A 19,735-nucleotide genomic window follows, 5' to 3' on the forward strand; every position below is an offset into this window, starting at 1 on the left:
TAGACGATATGATTTTTTATATTGCAATTAACATCATGTGAAAATAGACGCGCAGCAAAATACTGTATTTCGAACAACAAAGGAACAACAACAACCGATTTTTTGAAGAGCAAAGGATGAACAATATTTTATTTCGAGTGGCGAATTTCAACATTCAGTTCAAAATAAAAATGAAACAGCGCTGATTTAATTTATCAAACTGTAACCATTGTCGAATGCTTTTAAATTAATTAATTTACAATATTTTTACAGCTTTTATATAGAAAGCTAAAGGTACCATTTGGATTCAGACCAGCTTTGCTGCGGCATTGCGGCGCGACATTGCTGCTGAGAGCAACTGCTGCAAATGGAAACTTACATTGTAAACTGGAAACTAGGTGATACTAAACATAGATAGATAAGTACGTAAAACTTCATGCAAAGTTTTATGTAATTTATGCATATTATTTTTAAATGAGAGCGTAATTTGGAAAACATAGAAGCGGCTTTCTGGCAGTTAAAGCATTAAAAAAAACCTGCAAGAACCATTGATATCTGCGGAGTATCATAGAACATGGCATCAGGTAAAACAGCACTCAGCTGTTCTCTCATGAGCGGCCGCACGTCGCACCACACCACGCGTCCGCTACGTGACTACTCTGACACTAATATCTGTGTACACATCTGTGGGATGGTTCAGCCAAATACCAGCTTGAGGCACTCGAGTCAGTCGAGAGGATGGCCAAGAGAATCATTAATGACGACGATCTGACGAATGCTCGACTTCAAAGTCTTGAGCATCGTCGCAAGGTTGCCAGCCTAACGATCTTTAATAGGATACGTTTCGGAGAATGATGCCGAGGAATTGCACAACCTTATTCCTCCGTCCCCATTTCACCATCGGACTACCAGACAATCGGCACTTCGGCATCGCTTCATGGTAAGTATTCCACAAATACGCACGAAGCGATTCGCTTCAACATTCCTTATGCGAACTGCCAAGGAGTGGAATGCCCTGCCCGAGTCTGTTTCCGCATGAGTACAATCTGAGTCTCTTCAAGGCTAGAGTAAATAGGTACCTCATAGGTAAGCATGCTCCACCGTAGACCGCATCATCACTTACCAGGTGTGATATTGGTCAAACGCCTGCCTATCCTCCGTATAAAAAAAATCTATATACATGTAAGTAAATAATTACCTGAAAGAACCATTGGTAACTGCTGAGTATCACAGAACACGGCGTCAGGCAGAACAGAACTCAGCTGTTCCCTCATGAGCGGCCGCGCGTCGCACCAAACCACGCGTCCACTGCGTGACCACTCCGTCACTAACATCTTTATACTCTGGAAAATTATGGTTTGAATAAGTTTCAATATATATAACCTGAATTAACTAACAGACGTATAAAGTTGAGCGTGCCTCACAAGCATGCCTATAGATTTTACTATCTAAAAGTCGGAATATAGGCCAATCATATAAAATAAAATAAAAAATAGTTTCGAGGAATGAATCCCCAGCAAACTGGAAATCGTTTTAATAACTAATTAAAACGATTCGTCGTAATTGCGTGTAATCCGAGTTTGTGCAATCCTCAAATTATTAAGGAATCGGGTCATATACATTTTATAGTATAGTTTACTCAGCAATGTTACGAGTAAGGTAATCAGAAAAACGGGATACATATGCACCAGAGTCGTTAAGTTTTATAATATTGTCCACAGAAGTGACCTTTTTCTAAAATATGTTTGACCCAATCACACATTTTACTAAGGAAATTTTCTGTCAGTAATGCTGGTGCAGTTGTCATCCGAATGTCACCTTTATGATGGGTTTTTACACTTCGTAATCAATTATGTGCCTACCCTCATAAAAATGATTTTATTCTTTATTTTTTGCCTACTTTTTGCCCACTTTCGACAAATGATTGTCGAAAGTGGATTTTATGGCATAATGATGCTGTTTTATATTCATTTAAATCAATCAACCGAAATATTCTGTTCGTTAAAACCTACTTTCATGCGATTTTGCATTCGCTGGCCGACAGACGCTTTAATTAATTCGTTTTTATGATTTTCAATATGACAAAATGTGACTACTGATTTAAATTGTATTGAAAAAGCAAGTTATTTCTTATAATAAACGAAACTGAAAATAAACCTACAGTATGTTTATTAATTATACCTAACCATTTACTCAAAACCATTAATATTTAGGTCATACTGAGCACCTTTTATTATGGGGCCAAGACCATATATGAAATAAAAATTGACTCACCCATAGCAAATCAGACCAGCTAGATGTAGTCGAGTTCATATATATGTATACATTTCTTCCCCTTAATCCATTGTAATAAGGTGAAAAAATTTATACATATTAATGAACTCGACTGTACAAAATAGCCAAATTTTATTTCGTGATTTCGGAGTTGGTCCTATAGTAAAATATGCTCAGTATGATCTAAACATTTACGGGTTTGAGAAAATGGTTTTAGTTAATAAACCTACTGTCTTTTAATTACATAAATATATTGACAATACACTATATATCGTAAACAATAATGTACAGTACCCCTAGTGTAAATTTGATCGACATCATAACGTGACGAACGCGTTTGCGTTAAGTCTCATTTTGTATAGGATTTTGAGTTTCCAAAACGTCCCGCTTGGCGCGCTCTTTCTAAATCCAATACAAAATGAGACTAAACGCAAACGCGTACGTCACGTTTCGAAATCGAATTTATTTACACTAGGGGTACTGAATACCAATCTAATATAGCGGGTATTTTAACTAAGTTTGCGGTGTGTGCGTCAACATGGCAGCATCGGGATTTGACGTTGCGGTTTTCGTTGCGGTAAGTGCTGCGTATTCAATTATAGTCTCAACTAGTTGTTTTACAAGGGGTAAAGTTATTGTTTAACTCCGCGAGCTGATATTAATACCCGCGCAAGCGAAGTATTCCAAATTTAAACCGAGCGTAACAAATGGTTCGTAAAATGGAATCTTGAGCGTTGCGAGATTTTCAAGACATGAAGGTTAAACAAACTTTGCTACCGAGGAAAATATTTTTTTTGTACTACATCTAACGTGAGTAAAATATTAATTGTAAAACATTAAAAATCAAATCCAATTGAATGCTATTAAATATTGATGATAGAAAATCATCACTTTAAAGTCAATTCCACCGGCTAACATTGGGAAACAACTCAAAATTGTCGTTCCGTGATCTGATTAGATAACTAAGATTTTTACAGTACATATGGTGCTGCTTTACCGCACTAGTGCTAAAATTAGCATATTACGTTACTGTGTCGAGCATTTAAAGGGCCATATGTACTGTAAAACGTTGTACGATACATGTGCGAATAGGTAAATCGCAACTCGTGTCGATTTAAAACACTCCCTTCGGTCATGTTTTAATTTATCGCCACTCGTTTCGATTTTCCTATTTTTCGCACTTGTATCGTAATGTACTATTATAGTACATATGGCACTACTTTACCGTATTAGTACGATAGTTAGCACATTATGTAACTATATCGAAAATTAAAAGGTGTTTGAACTGTAAAACATTGTACGATGTCGATTTAAGCCACTACCTTCGGCCGTGTTTTAATTTATCGCCACTCGTTTTTAATTTCCTAATTTTCGCACCTGTATCGTAATGTGCTATAGGAGGCTAATTAATAAACTATTTAGTACCTAAAAAAACACTAATATTAGATTAAAAATTTGTATATAAAAAGAAGAGAAGGAAGTTATGCAAATCAGAATGCCTCACGATAGTTTAAAATCGACTACTTAAAAAAATAAATCAAAATATTAAAATCATTACAAACCTGTAAAAATGTGTAGTCTAATCTATACAAACAGTCGCAATGTATCACAAGTACGTTCGACCTCGGGCCAGCAATTTCTATTCCTGTCGTATTACATGCACCGCCATTGCACTGGCTCCCAGCTCCGTTTGATAAAACACGGTCATTAGCTCCTGGTACGATCGTTAGTTGCTTTAATGTTGCTTTATTATCATTTTTCAGCGAAGAGAGCTTTAATCTCACTTTTTCCGCGCCAGCAAAATGGAGATTGCCCACTGGGTGGATAGAATAATGTGGTGGGAGATTTTCTTCCTGAAATATAAGATAGTGATGTGGTTTATATGTTTATTTAATAAAATATGTACATGAAATTAATCGGGTTTAAATAAAATAAGACTGGAAAAATGTCGCTACGTTTAAACAATGTCCTAGATTCCCATAAGTTTTGGAAAACATGCAGACCGTATTTTCTTTTAAACTCTTTAAAGGACCTGATTTAAAAAAATACACGATTTAAGTCTCATAACCTGTTAAAAGACCTAAACATTCTGCATAAGAAAAAAAATACAGATGATAGATGATGTTATAAGGGGGTTTTCAGAAAACATATTTATTTAAAATTACCCGTTTTGCCTTAATTATCCTTAATTTTCCATACAAAATTTATTAGTCAGTTGTGTAACGGTTAATACAACGTGTATGGTTAACCGCATTACAAAACGGACAATTAAATGTGGGACACTTTTTTATTGCTTAAATTGGTAGTGCTCAGAATCACCTGAATAGAAATAACCCAAAGATTGTTAGTTAAAAAAAAGTACAGGGTACACTTTTTTCTGAAAATGCCCATAGAATGATTATTTTTGCCGTTTAATATTGAAGTGTGCCCGAGAAAGCGTTAAGGATAATCAATTCATACCTCAATATATTTCACGTCAAGAGGTGGTCGTGAGTTGTAGTACAACAGCAAAAGCACGTCGATGCCCACGCCGCAGATCAGGCCGATCTCTATACCGAGCACAAGGCAGCATATAAATGTACCCAGCAGTGGGATTATATCTAGTCCTGTTGACAAATAGAAAAGTTTTTGAGAAAGAGAAAACTTTGTCATTACTTCTTTTGAAGTAACCATAACTTGATTTGTTCCCGAATGTGGTGGTGAGGGGCCTGATTAAAACACAAGTCAAATGAATCGTTTCGGGAATAATTCTCATCTAGTTATATTGTGTCGATATCGTAGTCAGATATTGTACCTAATATGTAGTACCGATATTAGAAACAGGGTTGAATTGAAACCCAGGTTTTGAAATAGACGTTGTCTTAATTGTTTATTTCGGCCTAATGTTTTATTAGGACCACCCTTGTTATCACCGATTTTCACCGCGGTAATCCCAGGGTTGACCTTTTTATTTAGGTTAAGAATAATGTTTGTTTTTTTTTTCGGTACATTTTGTTAGACTTGTAGAAAATAATAAGTGCTAGCCCAATCTGCATCCATTAAATTGAATCTTATAAAATCAAATGTAGCCGGCTCATATTTAAAGGATGTAACATGGCTGAAACTTTAAAAACTATTACTTAGGGCCATCTTATAAGGCGTGGGGCATTAAAGTACCTGATATCTTATTTACATGTATATGTAATTAAATATGTACCTCAATTAAGATTTTACTGTCGATTTTTTTTGTCAGATATCGATAAATTTGGTGGATAAATAAGTGCAATTTCATCGTATGTCCTAAAAATCTACCACTGAGTTACAATAAAGTATGGTAAATTACATTTTTTTTTCGGGACAAGTCATTTCATATTAATTCCGCCTAGAAAGAGGAGCTCTTCAAACCAGCCGATTTTTATCCATATCTAAAGAGAAAAAAATTCGACAAAAAATAAAAATAAATATAAAAATTGGTCCTGTACTATCGGTACTCACGGCTAGACTTCCACAGTTTCTTAATGATGTCGATGTCGACCATGTGTAGTACGGCACACACGATCACGGCAGACAGCGCTGCCCTCGGGATGAAGTAGAAGTACGGAGTTAGCAGTGCTAGAGTCAGTAGTACTATTATTCCTGAGAAAAACAAAAACAATTAATTTGATTTTGTTTAATGCCTAAAAAAGTTTTAATATTATAAGCATGTTTTAGTTCAATCAACACTTCAAAGCCCATGGTTAAAAAACTTTCTACAAAACGGGTTATTTTCGCTAGTTACCGCCAAGTTGTTACATGTGGTAACAACTTAGATTTTTTTCTCACCTTTTACCACTGAGAAAAAAAGTTCACTAGTTATCACCAAAGTGCTTTAGTTGGTGATAACCACTAGGTATATCTGACCTTCAAAATGGGCGTTTTTCTTGTGGACCGTATAAGTGTTAACGATTTGGGTAGATTTATCTAAAGGTTTCATCAGAAAACGTTTAATAATTAGAAAGTTACAAATCCTCTTATTCCTCTTCCCCCTCCTCTCCTCCTGTCCAGCAAGAAGATTTTAAAGTCTTAAAGGATTTATTGTATACGATGCTAACAAATGCATTAAACAGTTTTTAACTCAATGTTTTAAAAACTTCTTATAAGCGCCTTTAATATTTCAGCCTATAATACATGTCCCACTGCTGGGCACAGACTTCCTCTCACGCGCAAGAGGGCTTAGGCTATGGGGACTATACGCTGGCCCAATGTGGGTTAGGTCAGCTACACCTTTTAATTTCTTCGCAGATGTTTGCAGCTTTTCTTACGTTTTCCGTCACAAAAAAGCTAAATAACAAATGTTCTGTACATATGTTCCGAAAAAGTCATTGGTACGAGCTAGGATTCGAACCAGATTCAAACTCGACGGTTATAGATCCACTTGCTTTCTATGCGTCATATTTTGCGAAAAATATGTTTTATCTTCTTATATTCTATATTTGCTGAACAAATAAATTCTTTGAATATCAGAACACTTTAAACCACATGGGGCGCCGGGATGTATGATGCGGAATTTATGATTTATGAAGTTCCGAGTTCACGTCGTCGCGTTGCATACCTACGCAAAAATGTGAACTACGTTTTAGCTCCTGATTTAAAGCGTTGGTGTTTTATAAATAAATATTGATGGCGGCGCCTCATTCATGATCATGATTTAGTCAGCGATTTTGAGACTGAACGCAGGAGTGAGCTCGACAAAAAACTAGATGAGCTTAAGGCTCGGACGCCAACCTCAATTCCCTAAAGCTATGTAGATGGTGTGCTGACGTGGCCAAAATGCGCTCGAGTATTAAGCAGGAAGATAAGGTACGTGAGCCATCTAAGGGCGCACCAGAGACTGGAAATCTCATTATTGACGTGTTTACGATATCACGCATACAATTTAAATACAACAATATCAAATACATAAAAGCATTTTATTCATCCAATTTATCAGTGTAAACAAATTACGTACGAAATGATCAGTGAAATTCGCATCTGGATTCAGCAAATTTATTGTTAACAAGTTTAACATTTACAAATTGGTGCAACGAGAATCCAATGCAAAGTTTATCTGTGCTGCAATTTGTTCAACAGCGTACGAAACGAACATTTCGAACGAAAATGCAACTAAATGTACACTAAATAAATCATAATATTATACTTTTCAGGTATTTCTGATCGTCGTAAAACGATCTTTAAGAGATACATTCAATTAAACAAATATTTTAATTATGTTACGTCATGATGATGTTTCTTGGTCACTCAAATGATTTTTATTACAATTATTTGAATCTGATCGGATCAAATTTATAGAATCTAGTGGCGAGGGTACAACGTACCTACTACGCCCAAGGCATATCATCGGTCACGGTCATGTCACGGTGTTACGAGTAAAATAACCATCAAAGAAGTAAAGGAGACAAAGAAAGCGCTCGCTACGTGTTTACACCATTTTTATCGCCTGGTCCGTGCAGTTACTGCTGATTTTTAAATTTCAAGGAAAAATTTACGATTACGCCTCGAGTAAGCCTCGTACTTGCAACAGTCCAATCACTCTTTACTAACTGAGCTACTGAAGCTTAGGTACCAGAAGCGTGCGAAATTCTCCATTCCTTTCTTTTGTTTACACGCTTTAGAGGGGCGCATAGCGACATCTACAGTAATTATCTTAATGGTATCGGAGTAATATCGCTTGCAGACGCTACTTTGTAAAAAGAATAGTTTAGTTACTACTGGTTTTTACGCACCGGTAACGAATCCACCGGCCGGGGTGCGTATGCCCGAGGGATCGTTCACCACACTCGAAGGAACAAACCGGGTAAAGCCTGGGAAAGGAATCAAAGAAAGCGCCGACCACGTCCTGTTTACACCAGTTTAATTGCGTGGTCCGTGTAGTTATTTCTGGTTTATACGCACCGGTAACAAATCCAGCAGCGGGGGTGCGTACGCCCGAAGCATCGCTCACAGCACTCCGAGTAAAGGAACCGTTGACGGGGAAGGAGCGGAAGAAAGCACCCACCACGTTGCAAACGCCGAGAGCTACGATCTCTTGTGTTGCGTCCAGTGTTTTGCCGTTTGCTGAAATTATTGAATTGAGATTAGTTTGTGTCTCGTCCATAAGTCAGAATTTAGACTTGAGAAAATATTAAAATATTCGGAAGGATAAATGTCGGATAAAATGAATAAAATATAAAAGCTAATTCTCAAAACAAGAATTTACGTGACATATTCACAATTCCCGAAGTTGGGTCAAAAGTTAATGAAGTCTAACTTCTACATCTCGTAATGTCTGGTATACGAGTATATTCATAGGTAGGTTGGTAGGTACCTCTTTCCTACTTGAACGAAAAAGCTGTACTGTACATTTTCATTAAATCTGAAAGACACCAAACAGTAAAGTAAAATATACTGATGAATAATTCTCTCAGCATGTAATATTTTTACGACTAGACTACACGTTCAAAAGTTAAGTGCTCTGAGCCTGGGGGACTGGTTGGCAAAGCTAAATCTATGCTCCGTCTATTACGAAGTAAAAAATATAAAAACATGTGTATAAAAACTGGCAAGAAAATGCCAAATCTTAGTAAAAACCTCTGCGCTCCGTTTTACATCAACATTAAATTCCAACGGAGCGCAAGTTGACATTTAATTTTGACAACAATAAATTTGCCACACGTTGACTAAAGATGAGACGCTTTCACATAGATTTTCGTACATTGACGCCCGTTGCTCTCTCAATTGCACGTGCATAATTATTTTGCTGTTAAGCTCGCACGGTGACATTGACGACCGGCATCATGGGCGGGACAGCAATATAATTATGCGCATGAAATAGGTAGATATATCAACAGGCGGGTCAATATACGAAAATGTGTGTGGAAAGCGTCTCTGATTTATCACATTTATAAAGCAGGTACATATTGTGTGGAAACACCAATATACACTTTAAAACGTAGTAAGTAAATAAGTTTTAACTGTATGTATTTGCAGTTCCATTTACAAATGTTTGTGCTAGTTGCTCGTTCCTGAAGAGAAAGTTTTTATACAATAAAGGTTTTTCGCAGCAATACAATGATGTTACATCATTTTATTGATGTACTTTATCTCATTGCAATAGCGTTCACAAATAACCCAATAACTGTGTCATCAAACGTAACATCAACCAACAGTTAAATGAACACGCTATAGGAAAGAATCATCATCGGACCACAACTTTTAATTTAGAAATTAATAAAAATAGAAACTTACAAAAAGCCTTAGCGATGGCAACATTAGAGATGATCCCCACTAGAGGCACGACCAGCAGCCCAGAGCCGAGCTGCGCCAGCATGCCGCCCGCGGAGACGGTGACATTCCCGACCGTCGTTTGGAACGCTGGCGCCTGTGGCGTTGGCAGGCCTGGCGTTATTTTACCTAAAACATTGTTATATACAACTATACTTGCTGCAATACTAAGTGGCAAGTCAGGACGTAACGCAAGATTAGTGCAGGGTGTATGCGTAAGCATACAAGATACGGTACCCGACTTTTATTGCCTGACTCGACATTTGGTGCTGCGGCAAGTATAGTTACGAACAAAGTATGAGCCAAGTGCCGAACTTGGAAAGGTATCTAAGTAGTTGAACTAGCTAATTAGAAGTGTGTTTTCACACGTAACACGCATGCGAGTTTCGTTACATTACGGTTGACATACTTATTTGGCGGTTGAATTTTACGTATTTATTCTTGTGTTTTTGTGTTATGTCACTTTATTTATTGCTGTGTAGTGTAAGATTGAATTGTAATCAGAGGCGAACTCAGGCTGACCATTAGATATCGAACGCTGGCATTATTTATTTGGCCAATGCTACGCCTTACGTAAACTTTACTGTAATGATGGCGCCAAGATTCTGATCTCTGATTATAATTAAAGCTGCTCCACTTTATTTACTCGTGTATTTGATAGCTTTTGAATTATTCACGTTTATTAATAAAAGCCTTTTATCTCCTGTCATTTTATACCCGATAATTAAACTGGGCCCTTATTCGACATGCTAAAAGTGACGTTTCGTGTTGATTTCCATTTGATGTGAGAAATATTGTGACTTGTCGAATTGCTATTATCACCACCTGTCAGTGAACAATATCCACACTAGAGGCGGGGCGTTGTACCGGAATAGTTTTTGGAACAGGTTATTTGTAATAGACTACTTTTAGCTTGTCGAGTATTTAAAAGTACGGACTTTGATTTCTGAAATAAAACAAATATGAAACTTTTATCACCTCGTACCTCCATTCTTACCGTTACTTTAGGTAAAATAAAATTTTGTTAACAGATGGTCGTCTGGGTGTCTATTGTATCTAAAAATAATGTAATAATATATAACAAAAATATGACAATAGATTCATAGCCTTCACTCAAAACGTCACCATATTTCCGACCCTTACCGAAATAATAAGTCGATATTTGTATAAATAATCCTTATTTGTAAGACGCCTAAGCACGGCAAATACGTAAACTGCCTATTGGGGGTCATACTCGTAAAACTGGTATTTTAGACGTACTTTTGGTACGAGTAACAGAGACGTACTTTTGGTACGCAGTCCCAGCTCTAGTCAGGATTCTAGTTGTCAAATATAAGCGTGTCGAATACGTATTAGTTAACTGTCAAATGAAATTAGATCAACGGTAGACTTTTTTGTCGATGGGTATGGCTGCCATGTTTGGATTTATGACATTTAAAAGGGGATCCTAAGGCAGAGAGTAGTTTTACCTGTACGATTTTGATTCTTCTACTGGACGCAAGATGGAGTTAGCTGCCAAATTCCGATCAGGCTGACGCAACTAGGAAGAAAAAAGTTTTGTATGGAATTTGTTTCGCAAATCATTGCCAACGAAGAAAAAGAAAACGTCAGTGCTATTTATTCTGTCAAGTTTACATCAAGTCTACTGTCAGCCTAATTGCTTTGTTTGTTTTGAAGGCTTCAATATTTTGTTCGGGTATTTCGTGTAATTTCTTTATTGTTTAGTGCAAAAATCGAAAATAGTCAACCGTGATCAGAGTAAAGAGCGAGTTTGTTACAATGCCAGCGAGAAAACGGTTTACTAAGTGTGAAATATGTGGCAAGCGAGCCACTCGAGAAAATCACGAGAAAAGGGATTTTATGGCGAAATTTCCCTTGGATGAAGACTGGTAAGTATTGCTTTAGATACTTTTGACCTTATTTTGGGTCAGCAGGCTATAAACACATCGAAAATTAGATATTTTACATTATTTTTCGTTGTGAACTAGGGATGTACTATAACTATCGATAACTGTAGTTTTATTTGTATATCAGTGTAAATAATTAAATTAAATATGTGAAATTTCCTTAGAACTAGCATGCAATATGACGATAATTAATTCGTCGAAGCTTAATAATGCATAAATTATCTATCACTTATGCATTAATGGTCATTAGTTAACATATTTTTTTTATCTAGTGATTATTTAATATATTAACCTAAAATGTAAGAAAATTAATCTCTGTTTTTATGATAAATAAAGAAATATTATAGGACATTATTACACAAACTATATTTTTTATTTATCGTATGGCGTATGTATGTCACTGGATTAAGTACATAGATAAACTTATAATTAGAATTTCGCCCTTCCTAGGTACGCGACCGCTTCTTCTGATAGGATCTTAAAATCATCTACATGGCCTGTGTATCTAGTAAGGGGGCACTCCAGAGTGATGTGGTTGATGGTCTGGTCTGGGTGCCCGCAGTTACAGGTAGGAGAGGAGCTCCAGCCCCATTTGTACCAGTGGTGGCCGCAGTTGCCAACTCCTGTTCTTAAGCGGTTAAGAGCAGACCACACCCGGCGCGGGGATCGTTGTTACTCCACGTCCGTAGGAATTACCTTAGATAACCCTACACGTGATCCCCGGGTGGTGCTAAACGAGTAACAAATTTTGGCAGCTGCACTGTCGCTCCCGTGACCTCGCAGCCCTCACTGGATTACACAAACTGACTTAGTACTAAAGTTTGAATGGCATGTGTTGTGGATACTTAGACAACGATATATATATATATATATATATATATATATATATACCCACAACACATGCCATTCATACTTTAGTACTAAGTCAGTTTGTGCAATAATATATATATATATATGTACATAGACCTAATTTATAAGTATTTATAAATACATAGAAAATACCCATGTCTCAGGAACAAATATTCATGCTCATCACACTAATAAATGCCCGTTCCAGGATTTGAACCTGGGACCATCGGCTTCATAGGCAGGGTCGCTGCCAACAAGGCCAGACCCGTTCTCATGATTAACAGACATATAAATACATAAAAAGTTAAAGCATTGATAAAGGGTTGTTGATAACTGGATGCCGAAAAACATGATTTATAGATGCATATTAGCGCGAAATAATCAGTTGATCATCTCATTAGCAAACACATGGAATATAAACTGTAGATAAAGTCATGTTTTTCCAAGGCTGTATGTTTTCAGATGCAGGCAGTGGGCCAAATTTGTTGGAAACGAAGACCTGATACATCTTCCCATAGAAAAGTTACATTTATTCAAACATGTATGTGCACATCATTATGAAAATCAAGCATTTAATAAAATAAAAAAACACGACTTAAAAACTGTATTAAAATAATTCGGGTCCACATTAAGCCCGACCAGATAGTAGTCCAATTAAGAACTATCCACTTTATAACATGCAACTTAAATGTGGACTCGATGCTAACCTGATTTCGAGTACAAAATTTGTAGACAGGAGCCTATGTTTCAACCCTCCCCATTTTATCGATATCGATAAGAATCGTAAGCGTGTAGCGTACTACACTATTTAAATCTCTTATGTTGCTACTATGGTTCTTTGACAGTTCTTTGTCGTACATTTTGGTAATGATTTGCGAAACAAACTGATTCCACTCGCTAGTATGGAAGTCCCGTCTCTTAAAACGTAGTGATTATATGCTCTTTGACAATGACATGCAGTTGCGTCGATGTAGATCTATCATAAAAACGTACATGTGACGCATGTGACAATTGTCCAGGATGAAAGAAATATCTTGACAATTAACATAAAGCAATACAATACCACAAAATGTCAACAAGAAAACAGATTTATTATAAAAATACAAATTATATACAAAGCTTCATTTTAAAACCAATGGTCGTGGGTTCTAACCCCGGCTCTTAACAATGTGCATCTTGTATAATGTACCGATTGCTTTTCAGTAAAGTAAAATATATTATCATGAGGAAGATGGAGTAGCCCCATTAAGGTATATTTTCCCCTCTGGGTTAGAAGGTCAGATAGTAGTGAGAAGAGATATAGTGAAGAATGCGGATAAACAAGCATTTATTGTGTTGTTAGGCTAGTTCTTTTTTTCAAAATTTGAAAACGAACGCAACAGCATGCTCAAAGCTCCCTGTGAGTCAGAATCTGTTAAATTCAGGCTTAAGACGAAACAGGAGCTGAGCCCGTACACAAATTTGAGATTTTTAGGTAAAAGGTAAAAAATATCGCCGTCGCTGTGTGGCCGCTGACGAGTGTGGCCCCCGTACCTAGCTAGAGACTATCCCTTGTGTGTGTACCAACATACCAAATTTTAGACAAATATGATACGTCTTCTTCTTCTTTGTCGTTGTACTCTTTGCAGAGCGTCGTGGTCAACTGCTGATATCAGGCGCAGATGTTGCTTGCCGTACGATTTCTCGCCATTTTTCGCGGTTGGGGGCCATTCTGGCAAATGCGTTCAGGGGACCCTTCATGGCAGATTTGATTTGGTCAGTCCATCGCATAGGTGGCCTTTTGCGCGGTCTTTTTCCGTTTGCTCTACCCTGCACCACTAGACGCTCTATGGAGTCGTTGTTCCTCCCCGAGACGTGACCGAAAAAACTGAGTATGCGGGTCTTTACGAGAGTCGAAAGGCGCTGCTTGATACGGAGTTTTTTAAGGATGGAGACATTAGTCCGAAACTCGGTCCAGGATATCCCCAGCATTTTCCTCCAGCACCATATTTCTAGGGCGTCTATCGTCTTCTCCTCTGTCTTTCGGATAGTCCAGGTCTCCGCAGCGTATAAGAATATAGGAAAAACGAGGGCCCGTACAAGCCGAACCTTCGTGGTGTTTGTGACGTTTCGGTGATACGTAGCCTATACGTAAAAACTAGCCAAGACAAATCCTTTATAATTTCAGGATTTTCTACACAGCACAGAACATGGCACCCATATAGATCTCAATTCCGTTGTCGGCGAGTCAACAACGACACATATTCTTAATATTGAACTTAATTGGCTCTCATTTCACATTTATGTTTTAAATTAATTATAGGCATAGACATACCATATCCTATTGTAAGTACAAAGTTTCAGAGCAATCTAGCAAGTCATTTTAAAATGAGAGCGTAACTACATTTGTATGGAGAACCGAATTTGCTGCGGACGCACAATGTAGCATAATCGGATTAGGACCAACCTCGAAATCTCTGTAACAGTCATGAAATTTATTATGTATATAAATTAAAGGCCCCGTTTTCATGCCCAAACCATTTAACATTTGGGGACCTCGAGGAATCCGAACCATCTTGGAAAATGTGTACCATCAACGCAACAGTCAACATTAAAACTTATTAAATTCTACACAAAAAAGTCCTCGATATCTTTGCAGAACAATACATCTTGTTATAGAGAATACTTGCTGAATCTAAGTTTAACGCTTATACACTTCCAGGGGACATTCTCTTAAAAAGAAACTCGGAGGAATATGAATTCTATTTTTAACTATACATTTGTACGTGGTCTACCCCAATATTAACATTTTACTCTACTGTGACTAAACCAGAAAGAAGGGTGGTAAGGGTTATGATGATTCAGTACACCCAGTAGCTAGGTATTAGGATACTGGACGGATTTTTTAAAATGACGTATCGTTAGATTCCTCTTGCCATTCACAACCTACTTTTACTTGTTCTATTAAAGAAAAATCAATACAGCCGCCTTGAGAGGACTCCGAATATTAAATCATATTTTTTCTTCTAGCGCCTAAACTATTGAGCGGAGTACAGTAAAACAGACATCAGTAGATCCACAGTTAGTATACAAGTGCTATGCAATATAAAGTTACTAAAATTAACGGAAGAAAAAGGTTTAGGGCTAAATAATACGTCATTTAAAAAATCCGTCCAGTATCCTAAGCTACAGGGTGTCCTGAATCCTCAGTACTTATACCCATAACCCTACTTTCTGGTTAAGTTGCAGTCAAGTAAAATATTGATATTGGGGTAGATTATGTACAAATGTATAGTTAAAAGTGGAATTTTTATTCTTCCAAGTTTCCTATTAAGAGAATATCCCATGAAAGGGTATAAGGGCTAAATCTGGGTTTGGCAAGTATTTTTTAAAGCAAGATCATTTTTTTTCGCAAAGATGTCTAAAACTATTTTATGTAGAATTTTATAAGCTTGAATGTTGCCTTACACGATTATTGAATAAAGAACGTAGATTTAGAGTAAAACGCGAATTTCTCCTGGATGGTCCACATTTTCCAAGATGGCTGCGGTTCCTCGAGGTCCCCAAATGTCAAATGGTGTGGGCATGAAAAAGGGGCCTTTAAGGGGCGTATATACATACCAAATTTCATGACTGTTCAGACATTTCGAGTTTGGTCCTAATCCGATTGTGCTAATGCCACTATGTACGTAAACTGTAACTGTACTGCGGACTCAACCTTCACGTTATAATTTTTTAAGTATTAACGTTGACATAGTAACGAAAATAATAAACACGTCAATTGAAGTAAACAATATTATTATATGCAAGAAAATTTTGCAAAATAGGTACATTAATGATTAATATGCCATTAATTATTGAATTATAATTATGATTTTGTGTTAAAAAATATGAGACCAATTATACAGCCCGATTACACGGGCTACATATTAAAAATGATTATCATGGAAACAGTAAATATACACAGGTGAACAAAGTTATAGTAAAATAGGTGCATAATTTCAGAGCTTGCCTGGCCCACCTGTACCACCTACCATGACCACGGCCGTCTCCTACTATTATTTTTTTCTAATACCTATGGCCTTACTAGCGAATAGTATTCCATGTTCTTGATCCAGAATTTAAACCCTTAACTACATATTTGTGGCACTTGGGGTTGAATTTGAAACTCTAGGGCACTAGCGTGGCTCTATGAGAGCGCCTTATATAGGCTTCTGGTGACCAGAGGATCAGCATTGTTAACCAGCGCGGAAATGCACCCAGCCTTCTGGGCACCCTACCGAGCGACCAGAATATAGGGCAAATATTTTATGTATACGTTTTTGACTTAAGTGTTTTTATCATGTTTTATATTTAAACTTACAGATGTCGAACTACCAGCAAAGTTTTTGAAGAGGTGTAGTTTTTATATTTCCTGGTACCAAACTGATACAGGAAATTGGAACATCAGTAAATAATCTACACCGAAGACAATGAAATATAGTCACATAATACTTTAATGTTATATTTTATTAAAGAAATCGGTAAAAAAATGTGTTAACTGAAAAAGATAATTTTATTTTATTTGTAGTTGAATAACAAAATATGTATTTAATCTCCTTTTAACATAGGAATTCTCTTTGTGTAGGTACATATAAATAATAGTTACTTAGATCTTGGTAAGTAATATAGACAGTACAGTAGGTCTTATCTTAATAATTTGAGATCTCATACATGCGTTCCGATATATCTGATGGCGACTGTACATACAATGGGGTCGCGTATACGAGTACAAAGAGCATTAAAATAGTTGTTGATAGACCAAGTGAGCGAGCTACTATGGTACCTATCTTTATATCAATTTTATGCATTATGTAATAGCGCAATACAGAAATTTTTTTTGACAAATGTATTATTTTTATAGTAATAAAGGTTATTCATGAACCATCTCGTAATTAAAAAAAAAACGGACTTTATCTCTAAATCATATGCCTTATATTTACAGATGTGTTAGGTTACAACTTGGTTCGTGAATGTGGTTTAGATTTAGAAGCAACTTGAGACTGGGTGCGGAGTAAATTGCATCAATTTTTTTTACAATTTTGATCGTTTATAGGAGAATATGTGGAGCGAGCATTATTCGACGTGTAGGTGTGGGTTCAACAAAAAGATCGCATGTCGATAGTTCTTTATTGTCGTTAAAATTCAATTAATAATCGCCTTTATCGACCATCAACTGTGTGGTCACTTTTTAATTGATTGACGTTGTCAGGTACAGTTTCACTACTCGCCGCCGGATTGTTCATAGCGCATTACTTATCCTATCGAATACAAGATGTCGCTGATTCCTGTAAACTTATGTTTAAAAAAAAAGACGCTTTACTCTATGCCATATATTGTAGGAAAGGAAGGGTATTCCCTGTCGTACGTCAAAAAATCCAAGATGGTGCCCAAGCCCATGGACAATAAATTCTAGCAATAAAATCAACACTTGTCAAAATTTGACATTAGCAATCCACAGTCAGGTGACAATCAAATCAAACCGAACCACTTCGAGTTCAGAGCCATTTCAAACTGTATAGTAGTAATAAACAAAGTTGATTTTAGTTTGATTATTTTTTCTATGAATGAGTTTTGATTGTTCCAAATGATAATATCCACAGTTGATAGAATCAACACTTGATACAATCAACATGCGATAGAATCAAGTGTTGATTTGATGTGGACGCGAAATTTGACAGTTGTGCATGTCGAATAAGGCCCCTGTTCTATTGATTAAAATATTCTTTATAATCTTATTGAAAGAGTTCAAAATGAAAAGGTCAAATTATTATTTTTTCTTAAAGATTATGGTTTATGGCTAGAAATAGGAATTTTTAGATTATTTCTACTCAGAATCACGAGGCTTTTCTATTTTTACGAAAAAAAGTGTCCTTAAAAGTTTTGGTCCGTCTGGTTACGGTTTTCAATACATTTTTCTATGAGCGTGACAAAACGGACAAAAATATGAAATTTTGGGGGCAAATTCTTTCTCGTATTAGGATCGAAAGAGCTCATTGTTGATTCTCAGTGGAAATAACACTTTTTACAACTTTAAATAGAAATGCCTAAAAGCAGATTTTTTGCACACCGAGAATCCGATAACGAAACTCAATAACATAACACTATTTCCATAAAACTGGTTATCTTCTGCATTCAGATCGAAAAGCAGCAAACTACCATTTCACATATCGAAAAATGCTGGAATGAAATTTAAAACTTCCCAGATATTCATGAGATTGCTGCCAATCTCTTTCGTGGACGTGCTTGCAAGAACATTTGGCGAACATAAACGAGCCCCTAGCCCAAGCTGATTTGTTTTTTAAAGAAAGCCATATTATTCAAAATTTAAAGGAAAATGATTTTTGCTGCTATCAATTTCTAAGACACTATAAATCAAGCCATTAATGAAATGACTGTCTCCGTAGCGGCATTGAAAACGCAAACGCAAAGGATTACGTAAGTACACGATTTACATTAACCATTAAATAAATCGTGTTCGTAACACTTTTACGACCTAAACAGTTTACGTGTCCTCAGAGAGTATACAATTGTAATATATAAATATTCTAGAAACATTCTTAAAAAATTGACTAAGTCCCACGAAGCTCAAGAAGGCTTGTGTTGTGGGTAACCACACGTATTTTGGAAATGCAAAATTGATATACGTTAAAATATGATAAATTAATCAAAAAATAAACGAAATAACCCTACGGGCGGTTTGACACCCGATACCGGCTACTCAAAGATGTCAAATATGCCTGATATTTTGATAAATTACAAATTCCATTTGCCACTTCAGTACCACTAATGTAAATTTTATCGACATCATAACGTGACGAACGCGTTTGCGTTAAGTGTCATTTTGTATAGGATTTTGAGTTTCCAAAACTTCCCGCTTGGCGCGCTCTTTCTAAATCACATACAAAATGAGACTAAACGCAAACGCGTACGTCACGTTTCGAAATCGAATTTATTTACACTAGGGGTACTGTACCCCTAGTGTAAATAAATTCGATTTCACTAGGGGTACTGATCGCTAGCGGTAAATAAATAGTAGTAGTAGTAGTAGTATAGTAAGTTATTCGTAAAACTACCTGTCAATATCAACGGATCACCAACATCCAAATAAACAAAGAAGGCGACAGCCGCAGCGAGGATGACCACAACCGCGTTCCTCGACACACCGGCGAACCACAAGCTCTTCTGTATGAAAGCCACCCCTTTTTGACTTTTTTCACTGTCTTTTACGTCGACGCGAATATCCTTTAGGGCCTGAAAAATCAGAACATTGTCCAATAAAAAAAGCATTCACCATATAAAAGGATAGAATTAAGGCGTTCCTACTAAATAGTTTAGCTAGTTTCCTCTCTCAAATACAAAATTAAGTTAAACTCCAAGAGCCCACACTAATGCAAACAAAGGATGCAGCTCACTAAATGAGAGTACGC

At 36.6% G+C, this 19,735-nt stretch overlaps 1 protein-coding gene across 1 annotated transcript in view; it reads right to left on the reverse strand.

Annotated features, from left to right (window-relative positions):
• Positions 1–19,735, reverse strand: part of LOC133522344 (sodium-independent sulfate anion transporter-like) — a 56,345-nt gene that overhangs the window by 12,526 nt on the left and 24,084 nt on the right. Inside the window, exons 5-11 of the mRNA XM_061857665.1 lie at positions 19,382–19,559; positions 9,496–9,660; positions 8,164–8,325; positions 5,728–5,868; positions 4,714–4,859; positions 3,816–4,106; positions 1,178–1,322 (exon numbers count right to left, since the gene is read on the reverse strand). Coding sequence (XP_061713649.1) covers positions 1,178–1,322; positions 3,816–4,106; positions 4,714–4,859; positions 5,728–5,868; positions 8,164–8,325; positions 9,496–9,660; positions 19,382–19,559 — 1,228 coding nt within the window. The remainder of the gene's footprint in view (positions 1–1,177; positions 1,323–3,815; positions 4,107–4,713; positions 4,860–5,727; positions 5,869–8,163; positions 8,326–9,495; positions 9,661–19,381; positions 19,560–19,735) is intronic.

This window comes from Cydia pomonella, chromosome 10 (assembly GCF_033807575.1).
Source record: "Cydia pomonella isolate Wapato2018A chromosome 10, ilCydPomo1, whole genome shotgun sequence".
Taxonomy (NCBI): Eukaryota; Metazoa; Arthropoda; class Insecta; order Lepidoptera; family Tortricidae; genus Cydia; species Cydia pomonella.